The sequence below is a fragment of the Osmerus eperlanus genome, chromosome 2, assembly GCF_963692335.1.
Source record: "Osmerus eperlanus chromosome 2, fOsmEpe2.1, whole genome shotgun sequence".
Classification (NCBI taxonomy): Eukaryota; Metazoa; Chordata; class Actinopteri; order Osmeriformes; family Osmeridae; genus Osmerus; species Osmerus eperlanus.
The window spans coordinates 711,342-734,316 of record NC_085019.1 but is presented as its reverse complement, the minus strand read 5'-3'; the positions used below and the strand labels follow the sequence as shown (position 1 = coordinate 734,316).

Below are 22,975 nucleotides of genomic sequence, written 5' to 3'. Positions count from 1 at the left end.
AACTCACAATGCACACACTGCATATTTTCAATTTAGTTTCTTTAATATAATCTTATTTACATTGTATTTTTTCATAAATGTTTAGTACATAGTAAGTTACAATACGCTTGCATCCATTACACAATGAATTCAGAACCTAAAGCTTGTAGATTGTAACGATACTGCAAACAGTCATCTTCCACCTACAATGCATCCCAACACACACAACATTTAGCTTGGGTTTCATTCACTTCTATGTAGTTTTAATGAGTGTTAAAAATGTTCATTCATGGTGTTCTGGAAAGGAAACGAAACACAAGAAACCCCCAATGAGCTGAACACAGAGACAGACAGAGAGAGAGGGAGAGAGAGATAGAGAGAGACAGACACAGACAGACAGACAGAGATAGAGAGACAGAGAGAGAGATAGAGAGACAGAGAGAGAGAGACAGAGAGATAGAGAGACAGAGAGATAGAGAGAGCTGTGAATGAAAGGGTTGGATCTCTTTATTGCATATTTCACACACAGGAACATTAACCCTCCATGGGCTCCGCCCACATCACTGCTAACTGAATACATGCAGGTCAGAGGTCAGAGGACCCCTGTGTGCCATCAGACTACAAACTCAATTTGGGATTAAAAGTCAGGTTGGGAACTAACAGAAGAGATTAGTGTGGGCTCGTGTTGAGCATAGCAGCATGGTCAGTAATCACACGGTAATAAATAATAATCAGACATGAACGGTCAGAGTGGATCAGAGCAGTCACAGACCCAAACAGAGGCTCGTTTGATCATTTATAAAAATAATAACCAGGTTCCATGCAAGACACAGACACGCATACACACACACACCAGACAGACGCACATACACACACACCAGGCATGCACACATACTCGCATACACACAGAAATAACCCCCCCCCCACACACACAACAGTGGTTAAACATGAAGCATGAATACTATTAAATCAATCTGCTTGTCAGACCATTGGTCGCTGCTTTCTGTTGAGGCGTCTGATTGGTGGACCTCAGATACAGACCGTATCAGAGACTGTGTGTGATTGGAGGATCATCAGAGACATAGTCACTGTTGGTGTTCTGAAGAATGACATCATAGCTCATTAAAACTGAAGGATAAAAATGCTTCTTCAAAACATCTGAAAAACTCTAAAATACTTTTTCGCTCAACCCCCGCCCCCCCTCTCCCCAAAACCCTCAGCTGTCCAGAGAGGGTGGGGCGGGGCGGAGAGAGAGTGTGTGTGTGTGTGTGTGTGTGAAGCAGGTTTGGGTTTATTGTGACACCATCCATCACTGTTTGTATGTTTATCTGCGTAAGCATTTGTATAAAGATGTCTGTGCTAGGTGTTGGAGAACACATGTACATAAGAGAGCGAGTCACTCCACAGCGAAGCCGCAGGTCTCCTCCACTGCAGTCAGCAGCTTCTCATACAGCTTCTCGTAGGTCTCATACGGTGGGATGTCTATTCTGTTGAAACTACACAAGCAGAAGGACACAGCTTAGACACTCGCCAACACCATCAACCAACACTGGGATGGATGGATATCTAGACACACAGACGAAGGGATAGATAGAGACTGCTGGATGGATAGGCATTGTGCAGGTTGGGGCTAGTCTCACCATGTGTGGGCATTGTGCAGGTTGGGGCTAGTCTCACCATGTGTGGGCCTTGGGCAGGTTGTCCGTGTTTGCGTCTATCAGATGGATGGTGAAGAGCCTTGGGCCTGCAGAACCTGTAGAACCTTACACACACACACTCTAGTTATCACTGCTCTACGCTCATACACAGTCTAGTTATCACTGCTCTACGCTCATACTACAGGGTGTGACCCATCCTGTAGTGTGAGTGTGTGTGTGTGACCCACCCTGCAGTGTGAGTGTGTGTGTGTGACCCACCCTGCAGTGTGAGTGTGTGTGTGTGTGACCCACCCTGCAGTGTGAGTGTGTGTGTGTGTGTGTGTGTGTGTGTGACCCACTCTGCAGTGTGAGTGTGTGTGTGTGACCCAACCTGCAGTGTGAGTGTGTGTGTGTGACCCACCCTGCAGTGTGAGTGTGTGTGTGTGACCCACCCTGCAGTGTGAGTGTGTGTGTGTGTGACCCACCCTGCAGTGTGAGTGTGTGTGTGTGTGTGTGTGACCCACTCTGCAGTGTGAGTGTGTGTGTGTGTGTGACCCACCCTGCAGTGTGAGTGTGTGTGTGTGTGTGACCCACCCTGCAGTGTGAGTGTGTGTGTGTGTGTGACCCACTCTGCAGTGTGAGTGTGTGTGTGACCCACCCTGCAGTGTGAGTGTGTGTGTGTGTGTGACCCACCCTGCAGTGTGAGTGTGTGTGTGTGTGTGACCCACCCTGCAGTGTGAGTGTGTGTGTGTGTGTGACCCACCCTTCAGTGTGTGTGTGTGTGTGTGTGTGACCCACCCTGCAGTGTGAGTGTGTGTGTGTGTGACCCACCCTGCAGTGTGTGTGTGTGTGTGTGTGTGACCCACCCTGCAGTGTGAGTGTGTGTGTGTGTGACCCACCCTGCAGTGTGTGTGTGTGTGTGTGTGTGACCCACCCTGCAGTGTGAGTGTGTGTGTGTGACCCACCCTGCAGTGTGTGTGTGTGTGTGTGTGTGTGTGACCCACCCTGCAGTGTGAGTGTGTGACCCACCCTGCAGTGTGTGTGTGTGTGTGTGACCCACCCTGCAGTGTGAGTGTGTGTGTGTGACCCACCCTGCAGTGTGAGTGTGTGTGTGTGTGTGTGTGTGTGACCCACCCTGCAGTGCTTTGAAGCCCTGTAGAGGGACGCGGGTGGAGCCGGTGACAAACTGCAGCAGCCGCGCTCTTCTGTCCTCGCTGAAGGCCTCCACAGCCTGCCAGAACCAGCGCACCACATTGCTGTCACACACACAGTGTTTCAGACGAGTGTTGGTCCTCCAGTCCGCCAGGTCGATTTTCCCCAGACCACCAATGATCAGCTAGAGAGAGAGAGAGAGAGAGAGAGAGAGAGTGTAAAATGACCCTTTTCAGGTATATACTGTCCATATGTGTGTGTGGCTTGTGTGTGCATGCATTTTCTGTGTGTGTATGCATGTGTTCATATGAGCGTGTGTGTGACAGGCGTTGAGAGGCAGGTCACCTCCAGCTCCTTGTGATCGAAGGGTTTGAGGAGGTGCTGGGGGATGAGCTCACTGAAGCCCTTCTGAAGCGCCAGGAACTGGGCCTCGATGCCACGCATGAACCTCCAGTTCACATAGAGCCTGAAACACACACACACACACACACACACACACACTTCAGATAGACTGGCATAGGTGTCAGGAGACTCGTTCACATCGCTCCACACAGGACACAACACCACCTACCGGACACAGCTTCACATCGCTCCACACAGTACACAACACCACCTACTGGACACAGCTTCACATCGCTCCGCCCAGCTTACCTCACATACTCCTTCTTGTTCTCCTCTGTAACAGGGATGTTCCGACCATTAGGTTTCAATTCATGTTGCATGAACTTCCCAAAGGCGTTGTGTTCCACACAGAAGGTGTGGTCCAAGACTGACGTGATGTCGTTCTCCCTGCACACACACACACACACACACAGCTGATCCCTCTGCCTGATATCTGCCTCTCAGAGCTCTGTGTGCATGTGTGTGACAGGAGTGTGCATGCGTGTACAGGTGTGTGTGCAGGTGTGTGTACAGGAGTGTGTAGGTGTGTATATACTCACAGGATCCAGACCAGACTCTTGTGCAGCTCAGGGTCAGTGGTCTCCAGGTCGCTCAGCTGGATGGGCTTGCCCAGCAGCTGCTTATAGAAGGGCAGGGTGAAGCCTCCGTTGATGTAGTGGCCATGGAACACTGCAAGCCCCATCACACGGCCCACGAAGTGGAAATATGACAGGTGGTCCTGGGGACGCATGGTTACAGACACCACGGTTACAGACACCACGGGTACGGACACCACGGGTACGGACACCACGGTTACGGACACCACGGTTACGGACACCACGGTTACGGACACCACGGTTACGGACACCACGGTTACGGACACCACGGTTACGGACACCACGGTTACGGACACCACGGTTACAGACACCACGGTTACAGACACCACGGTTACAGACTCCACGGTTACAGACTCCACGGTTACAGACTCCACGGTTACAGACTCCACGGTTACAGACTCCACGGTTACAGACAGCTCAGTTACAGACACCACGGTTACAGACAGCACGGTTACAGACAGCACGGTTACAGACAGCACGGTTACAGACAGCACGGTTACAGACAGCACGGTTACGGACGCACGGTTACAGACACCCCGGTTACAGACACACAGGAACAGGAACGCAGGCTAGCTGAGGCAGGCAGCCTGTCGTGTCGGTGCTCCACCACAGAGATGGCACGCTGTAATTAAGCCAAACATCTAGTGCTGCTATATATACTGTGTGTGTGTACGGAGGCAAGTGTGTCGAATATGTAGGATGAATAAGTGTGTGTGTGCATTTGTGGTATTAAATTGCAAGTCAAAGTGTGTGTGTGTGCATTTGTGGTATTAAATTGCAAGTCAAAGAGTGTGTGTGTGTGTGCACACTCACAGGGTTGATGGAGGAGTCAGGGTTGATCTGGAGTGTGTAGATGTTGTCTGTAGAGTACTGGAACAGGCCGTAGTAGGGGTTCAACATCTCATGGCACAGCAGGTACAACCACTCCCTGGAGACCACAGCACAAGGTCACAAGGTCAGCAGCATGACATCCCACTTACAGAACACAGCGTGTCAGGTGTAGGGCAGGTTCCTACCGGGCCACGCCCCCATAGTCCAGGCCCTCTTCTCCTCTGAACTTCACCATCAGTCTCTTCTTCAGGTCTTTGGGCCTCATCTTCATGATCTGCCGGTACGACTCCTGCAGACACCAGGCAGAGGAAGGATTCTGAAACTTCATCCATTTACTGAGGGTATTATCACTCCTTGATGAGTGTGCCCATCTGACTGTGTTTGTGTGTGTGCATGTGTAAGTGTGTGTGTGAGAGTGAGTGTACCTCAAAGATCTCTTCTCGTGACACCTCGATGCGACAGTGTCCAGCCTGCGGCTGCTGCAGAGACAGCTCATGTCTCAGTAGTTTGAGCTTGTGGACCAGGTCTCTCTCATAGCGCACTGCCACCTCCCCCTCCCCTCCCCCGCCTCCCCCCTCCTCACCCCCCACCTCCATCTGACCCCCCGGCAGGGCCTGGGACGACTCCTTCACCTGGGAGTGTTGACTGGAGGGGGGAAGGAGGGGGAGAGGCAAGAGGAGAGAGGGAGAGGCAAGAGGAGAGAGGGAGAGGCAAGAGGAGAGAGGGAGAGGCAAGAGGAGAGAGGGAGAGGCAAGAGGAGAGAGGCAAGAGGAGAGAGGGAGAGGCAAGAGGAGAGAGGGAGAGGCAAGAGGAGAGAGGGAGAGGCAAGAGGAGAGAGGCAAGAGGAGAGAGGGAGAGGCAAGAGGAGAGAGGGAGAGGCAAGAGGAGAGAGGCAAGAGGAGAGAGGGAGAGGCAAGAGGAGAGAGGGAGAGGCAAGAGGAGAGAGGCAAGAGGAGAGAGGGAGAGGCAAGAGGAGAGAGGCAAGAGGAGAGAGGCAAGAGGAGAGAGAGGGAGAGGCAAGAGGAGAGAGAGGGAGAGGCAAGAGGAGAGAGGCAAACACTCTTAGTTTGAGAAAGTTAGTGTGTGTGTGTGTGTGTGTATTGTTATTGTGGTTTAGACTTTTTAACTTTGATTGAGTTGATTATGGTTTAGTACATTCATTTATATATAGTACATTTTTCTTTAGCATTGACACAGCCCTTCATAGCTTCTGTATGCATGTGTGTGTACCTTATGATGGTGTGTAGGCGGGGGTCAGTGAACTGAGTGGTTCGGTTGTTGTGGTCCACAAAGTAGATCCTTCCGGACACTGTGCTTCGGACCTCCCAGCCAACTGGCAGCGGACCCAACTCCTCACAGCTAACACTGGTCAGGTCCCTAAACCAATCACAATCCACCTTGCTGAGCCTGACGCCAATCACAGTCCACCATCTACCAACTCTGCATGTTGTTGACCAATCAGGTCCCTTCATCTGGTTGGCCTCGTCAGTATCCCCCCCCCCCCCCCCCGACAAATTCTCCAATCAGAATCCAGAATCAGTGGGTTAGCGGAGGAGGTGAGTGAGTCAGCTGGAGGGAGAGGGATGAGGAGGGGAGGAGGAGGTCTTACCTGGGTATGCGGGGGTCGTGCCAGGTGCTGACCCCTGTCTGTGTGTGGAGGAAGTATACCTGGCCCTGCACCGTGGTCCTCTGTTCTGTAACACACACACACACACATTACTGCCTGTATTTGACACTGCTCACCACACCCATCTCCCTCTTTCCCCTCTTTCTTTCTCTACGTAGCCACGCTCTCTCTCTACGTAGCCACGCTCTCTCTCTACGTAGCCACGCTCTCTCTCTACGTAGCCACGCTCTCTCTCTACGTAGCCACGCTCTCTCTCTACGTAGCCACGCTCTCTCTCTCTACGTAGCCACGCTCTCTCTCTCTACGTAGCCACGCTCTCTCTCTACGTAGCCACGCTCGCTCTCTACGTAGCCACGCTCGCTCTCTACGTAGCCACGCTCGCTCTCTACGTAGCCACGCTCGCTCTCTACGTAGCCACGCTCTCTCTCTACGTAGCCACGCTCTCTCTCTACGTAGCCACGCTCTCTCTCTACGTAGCCACGCTCTCTCTCTACGTAGCCACGCTCTCTCTCTACGTAGCCACGCTCTCTTTCTACGTAGCCACGCTCTCTCTCTACGTAGCCACTCTCTCTCTACGTAGCCCCACTCTCTACGTAGCCACGCTCTCTCTCTCTACGTAGCCGCGCTCTCTCTCTACGTAGCCACGCTCTCTCTCTCTACGTAGCCACGCTCTCTCTCTACGTAGCCACGCTCTCTCTCTACGTAGCCACGCTCTCTCTCTACGTAGCCACGCTCTCTCTCTACGTAGCCACGCTCTCTCTCTACGTAGCCACGCTCTCTCTCTACGTAGCCACGCTCTCTATCTACGTAGCCACGCTCTCTATCTACGTAGCCACGCTCTCTATCTACGTAGCCACGCTCTCTCTCTACGTAGCCACGCTCTCTCTCTACGTAGCCACGCTCTCTCTCTCTACGTAGCCACGCTCTCTCTCTACGTAGCCACTCTCTCTCTACGTAGCCCCACTCTCTACGTAGCCACGCTCTCTCTCTACGTAGCCACGCTCTCTCTCTACGTAGCCACGCTCTCTCTCTCTACGTAGCCACGCTCTCTCTCTACGTAGCCACGCTCTCTCTCTACGTAGCCACGCTCTCTCTCTACGTAGCCACGCTCTCTCTCTACGTAGCCACACTCCAGTTCTCTCTCGTTACCATAGCCTTCAGGCAGGTCTGGTGACTGGTGTCCATGTGGTCGGTTCTGAGGGGTGTGGCCGTGGCCTCTGGAGTCCTGGCCTCTGATTCGCTGGGTCTGGAGCCTGCTCTCCTGATTGGGTGAGTCCAGACGGCATGTCCCTCCACCTGCGGCGCCCGTGGGGTCTGAGTACGGCAGCGGCTCCTCGCTGAAACAGCCCTCAAACACAGGCCTGCGCACACACACACACACACACGGAAAAATCAGGACGAATAGTTCTCCAAGACCATGTTAAGTTATGTGCAACATTCCTTTACAGTCCATTCCTGTTTGTTTCAGCTCTGTATAGCAGTCCTATAGTGTCCAGACAGGCAGACAACCAGGCAGACAGAGCGACAGGCAGACAGAGAGACAGGCAGACAGAGAGACAGGCTCACCCCTCATTTTCTAACAGACCCCGACAGTCCACCACAGGACCCCCACTGCCTATACGGTCTCGCGTCTGCAAACTCACTGAAACACAAGAGGGAAACTGTTTAGAAATGTGAGTGTGTGTCTAGGGTGCGTGATGTGTGTGTGTCTAGGGTGCGTGATGTGTGTGTGTCTAGGGTGCGTGATGTGTGTGTGTCTAGGGTGCGTGATGTGTGTGTGTCTAGGGTGCGTGATGTGTGTGTGTCTAGGGTGCGTGATGTGTGTGTGTCTAGGGTGCGTGATGTGTGTGTGTCTAGGGTGCGTGATGTGTGTGTGTCTAGGGTGTGTGATGTGTGTGTGTCTAGGGTGCGTGATGTGTGTGTGTCTAGGGTGCGTGATGTGTCCAGTCTTACCTACGATCTGCCCCCGGACAGCATCACTGTCTGAGGGGTTCAGTTTACACAGGTCCAGGCGCTGGTCTGGAGGGAGGGCAGAGAGAGGGAGGACAGAGAGAGGGAGGACAGAGAGAGGGAGGACAGAGAGAGGGAGGACAGAGAGAGGGAGGACAGAGAGAGGGAGGGCAGAGAGAGGGAGGGCAGAGAGAGGGAGGGGAGAGAGGGAGGGCAGAGAGAGGGAGGGGAGAGAGAGGGAGGGCAGAGAGAGGGAGGGCAGAGAGAGGGAGGGCAGAGAGAGGGAGGGGAGAGAGGGAGGGCAGAGAGAGGGAGGGCAGAGAGAGGGAGGACAGAGAGGGAGGGCAGAGAGAGGGAGGACAGAGAGAGGGAGGGAGGGAGGGCAGAGAGAGGGAGGACAGAGAGAGGGAGGGGAGAGAGAGGGAGGGCAGAGAGAGGGAGGGCAGAGAGAGGGAGGGCAGAGAGAGGGAGGGCAGAGAGAGGGAGGACAGAGAGAGGGAGGACAGAGAGAGGGAGGACAGAGAGAGGGAGGGCAGAGAGAGGGAGGGCAGAGAGAGGGAGGGCAGAGAGAGGGAGGACAGAGAGAGGGAGGGCAGAGAGAGGGAGGACAGAGAGAGGGAGGACAGAGAGAGGTAGGGGAGAGAGAGGGAGGGGAGAGAGAGGGAGGGGAGAGAGAGAGAGGGGAGAGAGAGAGAGGGGAGAGAGAGGGGAGAGAGAGGGAGGGAGGGGAGAGAGAGGGAGGACAGAGAGAGGGAGGGAGGGGAGAGAGAGGGAGGAGAGAGAGAGGGGAGAGAGAGGGAGGGAGGGGAGAGAGAGGGAGGACAGAGAGAGGGAGGGAGGGGAGAGAGAGGGAGGAGAGAGAGAGGGGAGAGAGAGGGAGGGAGGGGAGAGAGAGGGAGGAGAAGAGATGGATAGATCGGGAAAGACACAGATATTACTCAAAGTGCTATGCAGTAATAAACCTCTAATTCACATTTGTCGTTCCATTCCTGAGGGGTGTGTGCATGTGTGTGTGTGTGACGTACAGCCTGTGTCCTTTAGCCTGCTGATGTGTGTGTGTGTGTGTGTGTGTGTGTGACGTACAGCCTGTGTCCTTTAGCCTGCTGATGTGTGTGTGTGTGTGTGACGTACAGCCTGTGTCCTTTAGCCTGCTGATGGCGTTGGAGAGCAGCCGTATGCAGCCCAGAAACCCGGCGCCCTGCCGTTTATGGATCTTCTTGTGGTTCCACACACTGATGGTGATGGAGTCTGTCTTCCCAATGTATCTGAAACACACATGTTCAGTGGTTCTACTCGTGTGTCTGTCTCTCTGTCTATCTCTCTCTCACACATACACACACACACACACACAGGTCGCTCACAGGTCATAGTGCTGGTTCCACTTGGGGTCGAGGGTACTCTTGACTGTGTCAGTGGAGTGGCATTGGCCCGACCCGTCCACAACCACCTTGGCAAACGGATCCGGCAGCCCTGCAACACAAACACAAGCAGCTCCACACAAGGTCTGACAGGCGGCCATGCTGAGGAGGGCAGGCTGGGAGGAGGCACACAGAGAGAGGCAGCTACAGGAGGGGGGGGGAGAGAGGCAGTTACAGGAGAGGGGGGGGGAGAGAGGCAGTTACAGGAGGGAGGCGGGGAGAGAGGCAGTTACAGGAGAGGGGGGGGAGAGAGGCAGTTACAGGAGGGAGGGGGGGAGAGAGGCAGTTACAGGAGGGAGGGGGGGAGAGAGGCAGCTACAGGAGGGGGGGGAGAGAGGCAGTTACAGGAGGGGGGGAAAGAGGCAGCTACAGGAGGGGGGGGGGCAGTTACAGGAGGGGGGGGGGCAGTTACAGGAGGGAGGGGGGGGAGTTACAGGAGGGGGGGAGGGGGGGAGTTACAGGAGGGGGGGAGGGGGGGAGTTACAGGAGGGGGGGGGCAGCTACAGGAGGGGGGGGGGGCAGCTACAGGAGGGGGGGGGAGGAGAAAGATAAAAGTTAAAAGCAGCTGTGAAGAGGGGCAGGATACTCACTAAAGAAGTCTTTCTTTGCGAGGTTCTTGGCACATAATACTGAGGAGAGAGACAACAGTAAGAACACACTGGCACCAATCAGAATCAAATCAGTAAACACAGATCTGTAACCACAAGACTTTGGATCAGTGTGCATGTGCGCAGTGTGCATTGTGTGTGTATTATGTTTCAGAGCATTCTGCACAGGCAAGTAGAATGTAGCAGTTTCCAAGCCTGTGTCAGTGCGTAGGCTTTCTGAATGGGCTGGATGTTGGTTAAGATAATGTATGGATGCCTTAGCCTAACCACAGGCTGACAATAGCCTAGACTATACAGCATTAAAATACCATGGGGAGACACACACACACACACACTTGTACACCCACCCACCCACACACACACACACACACGCTCTGACAGAGCCAGCTCTGCCTACAGTAGCAGTGGATTGCCTTGACTGCATGTCTCTGAGGATTCAGAGACTGCAAAGCTCATTCTGACCTGACTATTTCTGTGTGTGTGTGTGTGTATATTAGTGTAGACAATCCAAACAGAGTACAGCGTGTGTATTGTGATTAAAGAGTGTGTGTGTGAGGTCCAGACAGTCTGGTATGAGGTTAGGGAACAACTCAGGTTAAGTGGGAGCCACGTTCTACTACAACCATCCAGCTATGAGCAGCACCCATAAACACTGACAGCAAACATCTCAGTTAACATTACTACACAAGGACACAGCCCTACAGCACAGCCCTACAGCACAGCCCTGCAGCACAGCCCTTCAGCACAGCCCTACAGCACAGCCCTACAGCACAGCCCTACAGCACAGCCCTACAGCACAGAACTACAGCACAGCCCTACAGCACAGCCCTACAGCACAGCCCTACAGCACAGCCCTGCAGCACAGCCCTGCAGCACAGCCCTGCAGCACAGCCCTGCAGCACAGCCCTACAGCACAGTCCTACAGCACAGCCCTGCAGCACAGCCCTACAGCACAGCCCTACAGCACAGCCCTGCAGCACAGCCCTACAGCACAGCCCTACAGCACAGCCCTGCAGCACAGCCCTACAGCACAGCCCTACAGCACAGCCCTACAGCACGGCCCTGCAGCACGGCCCTACAGCACGGCCCTACAGCACGGCCCTGCAGCACGGCCCTGCAGCACGGCCCTACAGCACAGCCCTACAGCACAGCCCTGCAGCACAGCCCTACAGCACAGCCCTACAGCACAGCCCTACAGCACAGCCCTGCAGCACAGCCCTACAGCACAGCCCTACAGCACAGCCCTGCAGCACAGCCCTGCAGCACAGCCCTGCAGCACAGCCCTGCAGCACAGCCCTGCAGCACAGCCCTGCAGCACAGCCCTACAGCACAGCCCTACAGCACAGCCCTGCAGCACAGCCCTACAGCACAGCCCTACAGCACAGCCCTACAGCACAGCCCTACAGCACAGCCCTACAGCACAGCCCTGCAGCACAGCCCTACAGCACAGCCCTACAGCACAGCCCTACAGCACAGCCCTACAGCACAGCCCTACAGCACAGCCCTGCAGCACAGCCCTGCAGCACAGCCCTGCAGCACAGCCCTACAGCACAGCCCTGCAGCACAGCCCTGCAGCACAGCCCTACAGCACAGCCCTACAGCACAGCCCTGCAGCACAGCCCTACAGCACAGCCCTGCAGCACAGCCCTACAGCACAGCCCTGCAGCACAGCCCTGCAGCACAGCCCTGCAGCACAGCCCTGCAGCACAGCCCTACAGCACAGCCCTACAGCACAGCCCTACAGCACAGCCCTGCAGCACAGCCCTACAGCACAGCCCTGCAGCACAGCCCTACAGCACAGCCCTGCAGCACAGCCCTGCAGCACAGCCCTGCAGCACAGCCCTGCAGCACAGCCCTGCAGCACAGCCCTGCAGCACAGCCCTGCAGCACAGCCCTACAGCACAGTGCAGGAACATGCTCCGGTATAGCTGTTCCCATCCCAGAAGCAGCCCATGGTCTCTGGGCTTGGCAGGATTGGGAAACCCAGAACTCGGGTAGGAAGGTTCTGTGATCTCTGTCTCATCACAGTGGAACCCAGAAGTATGTAGTATGGGATGAAAGCAGGATATCCCCAGGCAGGCCAGGCAGCGCTACATGTAGGCCTGGTCCACGCAGGGGTAGGGACACCAAGGAGACTGAGGAGGGGCGGGGGGGGGGGGGCGGAGATGGCTGTGGTTTCTCGCCTCCTGGTCTCTTTCTTGTGATTAATGCACAGAGAATGCCTCAAGTATATCCTTCCCCTTTCCTCATCCTCCCCCTCTTCCTGACTAATACATACCACGGTCTATCTATCCTCACACACACACAGAGAAACAGAGAGTATCTATCCTCACACACACACAGAGGAACAGAGAGTATCTATCCTCACACACACACAGAGGAACAGAGAGTATCTATCCTCACACACACACAGAGGAACAGAGAGTATCTATCCTCACACACACACAGAGGAACAGAGAGTATCTATCCTCACACACACACAGAGGAACAGAGAGTATCTATCCTCACACACACACAGAGGAACAGAGAGTATCTATCCTCACACACACACAGAGGGACAGAGTATCTATCCTCACACACACACAGAGGGACAGAGTATCTATCCTCACACACACACAGAGGGACAGAGTATCTATCCTCACACACACACACAGAGGAACAGAGTATCTATCCTCACACACACACAGAGGGACAGAGTATCTATCCTCACACACACACAGAGGAACAGAGTATCTATCCTCACACACACACAGAGAAACAGAGAGTATCTATCCTCACACACACACAGAGGGACAGAGTATCTATCCTCACACACACACAGAGGAACAGAGTATCTATCCTCACACACACACAGAGGAACAGAGTATCTATCCTCACACGCACACAGAGGAACAGAGTATCTATCCTCACACACACACAGAGGGACAGAGAGGAACAGAGAGAGGAGAGAGTGACAGAGAAGGAGACAGACAGATGGAAAGAGAGAAAGGGGAGGATGAAAGGGGAAATGGAGGGAGAGGTTCCTTCTGTGTTCTTACTCCACTTCCTGTCAGAGGTGACTCATGTACTCTCTCCCTCCCAGTATCTCTCTGTCACCCTATCTGATGTCAAAGGCATCCCTAAACTCTTCCTCCAAGCTCCGGGTCGCCTGGCTTCCACTGTGACAGGAAGCTCTCTCTGACAGGAAGCTCTCTCTGACAGGAAGCTCTCTCTGACAGGAAGCTCTCTCTGACAGGAAGCTCTCTCTGACAGGAAGCTCTCTCTGACAGGAAGCTCTCTCTGACAGGAAGCTCTGTACACGAAGGTGAGTCGGGTGTACAGGTGTAGCTATGTACAATAAATACCAACACCCCCTTGGAACATTAAGCACAAGACACCCACCCCCACCCAGATACAAACCATACACCCACCTGAGGGATCTGCCTGAGTGATGGATTATGATTAACAGTGTTTGTTTCTTTCGCTCTTTGCTGTGTGTGTGTGTGTGTGTGTGTGTGTGTGTGCACGTGCCCATTGAGAGGATTACTGCTCTTTCCTCTATCCAGCACACTGCTCTCTCCTCTCTCCAGCACACTGCTCTCTCCTCTCTCCAGCACACTGCTCTCTCCTCTCCAACACACTGCTCTCTCCTCTCTCCAGCACACTGCTCTCTCCAGCACACTGCTCTCTCCTCTCTCCAGCACACTGCTCTCTCCTCTCTCCAACACACTGCTCTCTCCAGCACACTGCTCTCTCCTCTCTCCAGCACACTGCTCTCTCCAGCACACTGCTCTCTCCTCTCTCCAGCACACTGCTCTCTCCAGCACACTGCTCTCTCCAACACACTGCTCTCTCCTCTCTCCAACACACTGCACTCTCCAGCACACTGCTCTCTCCTCTCTCCAGCACACTGCTCTCTCCAGCACACTGCTCTCTCCAGCACACTGCTCTCTCCTCTCTCCAGCACACTGCTCTCTCCAGCACACTGCTCTCTCCAGCACACTGCTCTCTCCAGCACACTGCTCTCTCCTCTCTCCAACACACTGCTCTCTCCTCTCTCCAACACACTGCTCTCTCCTCTCTCCAGCACACTGCTCTCTCCTCTCTCCAGCACACTGCTCTCTCCTCTCCAACACACTGCTCTCTCCTCTCTCCAGCACACTGCTCTCTCCAGCACACTGCTCTCTCCAGCACACTGCTCTCTCCTCTCTCCAGCACACTGCTCTCTCCTCTCTCCAACACACTGCTCTCTCCAGCACACTGCTCTCTCCTCTCTCCAGCACACTGCTCTCTCCAGCACACTGCTCTCTCCAGCACACTGCTCTCTCCTCTCTCCAGCACACTGCTCTCTCCAGCACACTGCTCTCTCCAGCACACTGCTCTCTCCTCTCTCCAGCACACTGCTCTCTCCAGCACACTGCTCTCTCCTCTCTCCAGCACACTGCTCTCTCCAGCACACTGCTCTCTCCTCTCTCCAACACACTGCTCTCTCCTCTCTCCAACACACTGCACTCTCCAGCACACTGCTCTCTCCTCTCTCCAGCACACTGCTCTCTCCAGCACACTGCTCTCTCCTCTCTCGAGCACACTGCTCTCTCCAGCACACTGCTCTCTCCAGCACACTGCTCTCTCCTCTCTCCAGCACACTGCTCTCTCCAGCACACTGCTCTCTCCTCTCTCCAGCACACTGCTCTCTCCAGCACACTGCTCTCTCCAGCACACTGCTCTCTCCAGCACACTGCTCTCTCCAGCACACTGCTCTCTCCTCTCTCCAGCACACTGCTCTCTCCTCTCTCCAGCACACTGCTCTCTCCAGCACACTGCTCTCTCCAACACACTGCTCTCTCCAGCACACTGCTCTCTCCTCTCTCCAGCACACTGCTCTCTCCTCTCTCCAGCACACTGCTCTCTCCTCTCTCCAACACACTGCTCTCTCCAGCACACTGCTCTCTCCAGCACACTGCTCTCTCCAGCACACTGCTCTCTCCTCTCTCCAGCACACTGCTCTCTCCAGCACACTGCTCTCTCCTCTCTCCAGCACACTGCTCTCTCCAGCACACTCCTCTCTCCAGCACACTCCTCTCTCCAGCACACTCCTCTCTCCTCTCTCCAACACACTGCTCTCTCCAGCACACTGCTCTCTCCTCTCTCCAACACACTGCTCTCTCCAGCACACTGCTCTCTCCTCTCTCCAGCACACTGCTCTCTCCAGCACACTGCTCTCTCCAGCACACTGCTCTCTCCAGCACACTCCTCTCTCCAGCACACTCCTCTCTCCAGCACACTGCTCTCTCCTCTCTCCAACACACTGCTCTCTCCAGCACACTGCTCTCTCCAGCACACTGCTCTCTCCAGCACACTGCTCTCTCCAGCACACTGCTCTCTCCTCTCTCCAGCACACTGCTCTCTCCAGCACACTGCTCTCTCCTCTCTCCAGCACACTGCTCTCTCCAGCACACTCCTCTCTCCAGCACACTCCTCTCTCCAGCACACTCCTCTCTCCAGCACACTCCTCTCTCCAGCACACTCCTCTCTCCTCTCTCCAACACACTGCTCTCTCCAGCACACTGCTCTCTCCTCTCTCCAACACACTGCTCTCTCCAGCACACTGCTCTCTCCTCTCTCCAGCACACTGCTCTCTCCAGCACACTGCTCTCTCCAGCACACTGCTCTCTCCAGCACACTCCTCTCTCCAGCACACTCCTCTCTCCAGCACACTGCTCTCTCCTCTCTCCAACACACTGCTCTCTCCAGCACACTGCTCTCTCCAGCACACTGCTCTCTCCAGCACACTGCTCTCTCCAGCACACTGCTCTCTCCTCTCTCCAGCACACTGCTCTCTCCAGCACACTGCTCTCTCCTCTCTCCAGCACACTGCTCTCTCCAGCACACTGCTCTCTCCTCTCTCCAGCACACTGCTCTCTCCAGCACACTGCTCTCTCCAGCACACTGCTCTCTCCAGCACACTGCTCTCTCCTCTCTCCAACACACTGCTCTCTCCAGCACACTGCTCTCTCCTCTCTCCAGCACACTGCTCTCTCCAGCACACTGCTCTCTCCAGCACACTGCTCTCTCCAGCACACTCCTCTCTCCAGCACACTGCTCTCTCCTCTCTCCAACACACTGCTCTCTCCAGCACACTGCTCTCTCCAGCACACTGCTCTCTCCTCTCTCCAGCACACTGCTCTCTCCAGCACACTGCTCTCTTCAGCACACTGCTCTCTCCTCTCTCCAGCACACTGCTCTCTCCTCTCTCCAGCACACTGCTCTCTCCAGCACACTGCTCTCTCCTCTCTCCAGCACACTGCTCTCTCCAGCACACTGCTCTCTCCAGCACACTGCTCTCTCCTCTCTCCAACACACTGCTCTCTCCAGCACACTGCTCTCTCCTATCTCCAGCACACTGCTCTCTCCAGCACACTGCTCTCTCCTCTCTCCAGCACACTGCTCTCTCCAGCACACTGCTCTCTCCTCTCTCCAGCACACTGCTCTCTCCTCTCTCCAGCACACTGCTCTCTCCAGCACACTGCTCTCTCCAGCACACTGCTCTCTCCAGCACACTGCTCTCTCCAGCACACTGCTCTCTCCTCTCTCCAGCACACTGCTCTCTCCAGCACACTGCTCTCTCCTCTCTCCAGCACACTGCTCTCTCCAGCACACTGCTCTCTCCTCTCTCCAGCACACTGCTCTCTCCAGCACACTGCTCTCTCCAGCACACTGCTCTCTCCAGCACACTGCTCTCTCCTCTCTCCAACACACTGCTCTCTCCTCTCTCCAGCACACTGCTCTCTCCAGCACACTGCTCTCTCCTCTCTCCAGCACACTGCTCTCTCCTCTCTCCAGCACACTGCTCTCTCCAGCACACTGCTCTCTCCTCTCTCCAGCACACTGCTCTCTCCAGCACACTGCTCTCTCCAGCACACTGCTCTCTCCAACACACTGCTCTCTCCAGCACACTGCTCTCTCCAGCACACTGCTCTCTCCTCTCTCCAACACACTGCTCTCTCCAGCACACTGCTCTCTCCTCTCTCCAGCACACTGCTCTCTCCAGCACACTGCTCTCTCCAGCACACTGCTCTCTCCAGCACACTGCTCTCTCCAGCACACTGCTCTCTCCTCTCTCCAGCACACTGCTCTCTCCAGCACACTGCTCTCTCCTCTCTCCAGCACACTGCTCTCTCCAGCACACACACAGTGTGTCCAGTTCTAGTTAGAGTCCCTGAACATAAAACAATGCAGACAGGCAGACGTGCGTGTGCCCGAGTACACAGGACCCAAACACAAGCGCATTAGCTAGGATCCCTGACCTGAGATTCACTTAGTTACACGCTGTCTCCATTAGGTCTTAAACTCTCCCTCTCTTTCTGCTGAACCACAGAACTACAGACAAGGGTCTCAGATCTAGAACCGCAGACAGAGGTCTCAGATCTAGAACCGCAGACAGAGGTCTCAGATCTAGGCCAAACACAAACACACAGACTAAACAGTCCACTGGCCGGCCAAACAGCTTTGCTCTCATTCACTCATCACACATTCCTCAGCCAATTAGAATTCCAATCATACCTGTGGGGGCGGGGCACAGTTGGGGGGTAATGACCCTGTCTGTTCCAGAGATATGCACCCAAACACTAGCTAGCTACATATACAGAGCAGGATGGTGTAAGGGAGAGCAGACTGTTGAACAGACAGGCTGGCATTTGTGTCAGTCAGCAGCCTTGCATTTTTTCTGAATGATGCACACATTTATCCAACACAGCCAGCCTGCCAGACACAGACTAATCATTACTGAGCAGCTAGCTGTGGTTGGTCTAGTGGGAATCACCAGCACTTAGCTACCAAACCACAGGGCTGAATACTGATGTGTGTGACTGTGAACGAGGGTTGGAAAAGGCGTCTACCCAGCGGCACAGGGGCCGCATTTGCATGTAAATGGTGGCCCCAGGCCGGCCCGCATGGCGACAACAGCGGCTACAGTAAAAACCATTGTTCCTTTCTACCCCCCATCCAGCATCTCTGCAGCGTCAAATAACTGAGAGGAGTCTGGCCCGAGGGCAAGATCATAAGAATGAACTTGTCCAGTTCAGTCACACTGGCCATTTTCTTGAAGCAGGAATAAATGCTAGCTGACTGACATAGATTAAAATATTTGAACGGTATAGTTAGATTAATCTACCTATTTTATAAAACAGTATTATAAGTTTAGGAGCTACCGTTAGCCCAGTCCATCAAATGGTAGATGTTCTCAAAAGGGAACGTTTACACCAACTGGATAATCTGGGTTATCATGGGAAAGGAACCGACTGGTCGATAGTCGCCCGCTGCAACAGTTGTCTGGTCGATCCCTCAAAGCAAACATTGCATTCAGGTCAAGCTGCGAGCTGCCTTTCCTAGCTTGCCAATCGGGTTGAGATAATGCTACGCTAGGTTAGCTCGCTAACTAGCAGCTCGCTAACTAGCGAGCTATAACTATAACAGCTAAAATAACAAAACATTGTTCAGCTACAGTACAGTACTAGCAAACAAGTGAAACCGCTGACGCTGGATTTAAACCAGGTTTCGTCTTGTTAGCTGCTGCGAGCTAGCAAATGTTGTCCCGTGCAAGTAGAAAGCAAGATAAAGTGAAAGGTAATTTTAATATCAGTCAAGTGTTAAACTAGCAACCCAGAGTTGATGAATGATCTGTGTGCTACCTGGTCTCAGTGCTGCTTGCTGTGTTAGCTGAACGCTACTAGCTTACGTTAGCTAAAGCTGGCTAAGCTTAAAACAGAAAAAACGGATGTTTGGCCATACACAACAGTTGTAGGCTACTGAATTTCTCGCTGGCTTGTGTCGTGGCTTGTTAGTGTTACTGACTATTTACATTACATATTTAACTGACTTGCAATTAACTTACACATTTAGACCCGACATTAGCTAGCTACACTGTAAACGCCTTCAGTCCGCTTTACCTGTCAGCCGGATTTTGATGCTGGACCCGTTCCTTCGAGTCCCAGGATTCGACATCACTCCGGGAAAACGATCGCGCTAACTCCCCACTCGGGTCACCGGAAAAACGCAATCTTTGTACGCAGTTGGAGTATAACTAACTAGGGTGTATGAATCTATGTTAAACGTTCGCCTTCCTCACGGCAAATTGTGTATTATTTCCTCGCAAAGTCCCCCGTTCCTTCGAAATCTAACAACACAGACGAACATTTTCGGGCTCAAACACGTTCTGACGTCACATTCATACGGCAATACGTGCTCGTATCCAGGAAGCGTGGGCGTTCCCGACACAAACTAGCATGAGTTGTTGAGGAACTTCCCTCTTCAGAATGTTGGGAAACACGATATGATTAAGAAATCAACAGAAACGTACCTAGATGTAATAAGCGAGTAGCCTATTATCTTTAACTATCTACATATGCATCTTAAGCGATATATTTCAGTGGCTTCTTGCATTAACACAAGCTGACTTCGGATGTTTTAATTACCAGACAAACTGCAGAGGTAAGTTTGGTAAAAAAAAAAAAAAAGTTTATGGCGGTAAATCAGGAGACGTTTTTGACCACACATAATTTTAAAGACAATCACTTTTGTTAACTAAAGGTGACAAGCTTTTCCCCACTTCTCTTAGCCTGCCTATTGACCTGAAACTGTTGGTTTCAAAGAACCTCAGGTTTAGGGAGGATGGCAGGGTGTTGGAGGGCTGGGGTCAGTGGGGGTCAGAGTTGAAGGCTGAAGATCTTTAGCTGTGTTAGGGTTGGCAGCAGCAGCATTTGCTTCTGGAAACAAAGGGGTCATCAGGCTGTTTACAGGACAAAGTAAATCCACACACACATTTACATTTAGTCATTCAGCAGACGCTCTTATCCAGAGCGACTTACAGTAAGTACAGGGACATTCCCCCGAGGCAAGTAGGGTGAAGTGCCTTGCCCAAGGACACAACGTCATCTGGCACAGCCGGGAATCGAACTGGCAACCTTCTGATTACAAGCCCGCTTCCCTAACCGCTCAGCCACCTGACTCCCTACACACACACAAACACACTAAACAGACTCAATCACGGAGGAAATATTTGGGCGCATCTTGGTCACATTTCTTTCTTTTCCCTCTTGCTTTTCCTCCTTCTCACTGTTGGCCTGGCAACGCTCCACATGTGGCCTGGCAACACTCCACATGTGGCCTGGTAACTCTCCACATGTGGCCTGGCAACACTCCACATGTGGCCTGGTAACGCTCCACATGTGGCTATGGCAACGCTCCACATGTGGCCTGGTAACGCTCCACATGTGGCTATGGCAACGCTCCACATGTGGCCTGGTAACGCTCCACATGTGGCCTGGTAACACTCCACATGTGGCTATGGCAACGCTCCACATGTGGCCTGGTAACACTCCACATGTGGCCTGGTAACACTCCACATGTGGCTATGGCAACGCTCCACATGTGGCCTGGTAACGCTCCACATGTGGCTATGGCAACGCTCCACATGTGGCCTGGTAACACTCCACATGTAGCCTGGTAACACTCCACATGTAGCCTGGTAACACTCCACATGTGGCCTGGTAACGCTCCACATGTAGCTATGGCAACGCTCCACATGTAGCTATGGCAACGCTCCACACGTGGCCTGGTAACGCTCCACATGTGGCCTGGTAACGCAAACGTCAGTTTCAACCACTAGTGACTCACTCCAACACCGCACAACACACACACACACCCCACAACACACACACAGACCCCACAACACACACACACACTGCACAACACACACACCACAACACACACACAGACCCCACAACACACACACCACAACACACACACCCCACAACACACACACCACAATACACACACTCCAGATTTTGCTTCTCACTGTCCCACTGTCAAGTATGGCTGTTGGAGTGTATGTGGTGTGTTTGTGATTCTCTAATGTCAGTGTGTTTCTCAAACCCTCTGGGACTAGTTAACTGTGTTCACAGACAGTTTCTCTGTAGAGATGAACACAAAAAGAGACTATATTTAAGGGGAGCCATAGCTATTTCTAAAGTATTTATGCATTACATAGAGAGAACAGAATATTCAACTTTGAATAACTGGAAAAAGAACAAGCTGGAGAAAGAGAGCCGGCGCAGATTGATTCTAATCCTAAGGGTCCTCCTGAGGTAGATGTGTTTGTCATCAGCAGTGGGCTGTTAATAGTGCCTCCTGTGAAGGAGCAGCTGACCCTGCCCTCAGGGACCAGCCCTGCCCCTGTCTGTACCCCAGCCCTGCCCCTGTCTGTACCCCAGCCACAGCCCTGCCCCTGTCTGTACCCCAGCCACAGCCCTGCCCCTGTCTGTACCCCAGCCCTGCCCCTGTCTGTACCCCAGCCACAGCCCTGCCCCTGTCTGTACCCCAGCCCTGCCCCTGTCTGTACCCCAGCCACAGCCCTGCCCCTGTCTGTACCCCAGCCCTGCCCCTGTCTGTACCCCAGCCCTGCCCCTGTCTGTACCCCAGCCACAGCCCTGCCCCTGTCTGTACCCCAGCCCTGCCCCTGTCTGTACCCCAGCCACAGCCCTGCCCCTGTCTGTACCCCAGCCACAGCCCTGCCCCTGTCTGTACCCCAGCCCTGCCCCTGTCTGTACCCCAGCCACAGCCCTGCCCCTGTCTGTACCCCAGCCCTGCCCCTGTCTGTACCCCAGCCACAGCCCTGCCCCTGTCTGTACCCCAGCCCTGCCCCTGTCTGTACCCCAGCCACAGCCCTGCCCCTGTCTGTACCCCAGCCCTGCCCCTGTCTGTACCCCAGCCACAGCCCTGCTCCTGTCTGTACCCCAGCCCTGCCCCTGTCTGTACCCCAGCCACAGCCCTGCCCCTGTCTGTACCCCAGCCACAGCCCTGCCCCTGTCTGTACCCCAGCCCTGCCCCTGTCTGTACCCCAGCCACAGCCCTGCCCCTGTCTGTACCCCAGCCCTGCCCCTGTCTGTACCCCAGCCACAGCCCTGCCCCTGTCTGTACCCCAGCCCTGCCCCTGTCTGTACCCCAGCCACAGCCCTGCCCCTGTCTGTACCCCAGCCCTGCCCCTGTCTGTACCCCAGCCACAGCCCTGCCCCTGTCTGTACCCCAGCCACAGCCCTGCTCCTGTCTGTACCCCAGCCACAGCCCTGCTCCTGTCTGTACCCCAGCCCTGCCCCTGTCTGTACCCCAGCCACAGCCACAGCCCTGCTCCTGTCTCAGTTCTGTATCCACCCCTGCTCCATTCTCCCACCTCAGTCCATCCTAGCCCTGTCTCTCCCTCCCTTCCCCGCCCTGTCTCTCCCTGTACTGCCCGGCACAGCCCACTCAGGGCCTGTTTCTGAGCTATTACTGAAATGCCAGCTGGTCCAATAACTGCTGCTCCCATGGGTCTAACTATTGGGCTATTAAAATATACTGTGGGGTAATGAGAAGGAAGTTAACTGTCTCTAATATATGAAAAAATACATGATCTCTGACCACTGATTTTTTAACAGTTAATATCATTACATACAAAACTGTCAGAAAGACCGGCCTGGGTTAGAGAGGACAGAGAGAGAGGACAGAGAGAGAGAGACAGTTGTCCTCTGAGAGTGGTCTTCTGCATTAGCTAATGGTTTTAATTTTGATGGCTTACTCATCATATCCCCACAGAGAGAGAGATGAGAAACAGGGGGAGATGGATGGAAGTGGAGGTGTGGAAAGATGGAGAGATGGTAGGAGAGTGATCTAGTGAGGGAGTGGAAGAATGCCCTCTCAGGGAAGCCCTAAAAGGTTCTGGTCAGATCTTAGAATTCCCAAACCCCAGCCTGTCAGCCTGAAG

The 22,975-nt window shown here is 53.9% G+C and overlaps 1 protein-coding gene across 2 annotated transcripts; it reads right to left on the bottom strand.

The window, feature by feature from the left end:
• Positions 1-21: 21 nt before the first annotated feature.
• On the bottom strand, positions 22-19,398 carry smurf1 (SMAD specific E3 ubiquitin protein ligase 1). Of its 2 annotated transcripts, none has more exons than XM_062485478.1 (18): positions 19,128-19,398; positions 10,183-10,221; positions 9,536-9,644; positions 9,306-9,439; positions 8,178-8,243; positions 7,791-7,866; positions 7,374-7,585; positions 6,207-6,291; positions 5,828-5,974; positions 5,023-5,242; positions 4,783-4,886; positions 4,580-4,694; positions 3,710-3,888; positions 3,420-3,557; positions 3,114-3,234; positions 2,751-2,952; positions 1,657-1,741; positions 22-1,475 (listed from the first exon to the last, which is right to left on the bottom strand). In XM_062485478.1, the coding sequence occupies exons 1-18, from the start codon at positions 19,180-19,182 to the stop codon at positions 1,376-1,378; spliced, it is 2,187 nt and encodes a 728-aa protein (XP_062341462.1). In that variant the 5' UTR covers positions 19,183-19,398; the 3' UTR covers positions 22-1,375. The 2 variants fall into 2 exon arrangements, with proteins under 2 accessions (XP_062341462.1, XP_062341470.1); XM_062485486.1 differs by having other exon boundaries at positions 1,657-1,732.
• Between the last annotated feature and the right edge of the window lie 3,577 nt (positions 19,399-22,975).

Bases quoted from the DNA above. Each gene is read 5' to 3' on its own strand.
- smurf1 (XM_062485478.1), bottom strand. From the start codon at position 19,182: ATGTCGAATCCTGGGACTCGAAGGAACGGGTCCAGCATCAAAATCCGG. The intron at 9,645-10,182 runs GTGAGTATCCTG...TTTGTGTTGCAG, and splicing joins CGCAAAGAAAGACTTCTTTA to GGCTGCCGGATCCGTTTGCC. The intron at 2,953-3,113 runs GTGACCTGCCTC...CTCTCTCTCTAG, and splicing joins TCGATCACAAGGAGCTGGAG to CTGATCATTGGTGGTCTGGG.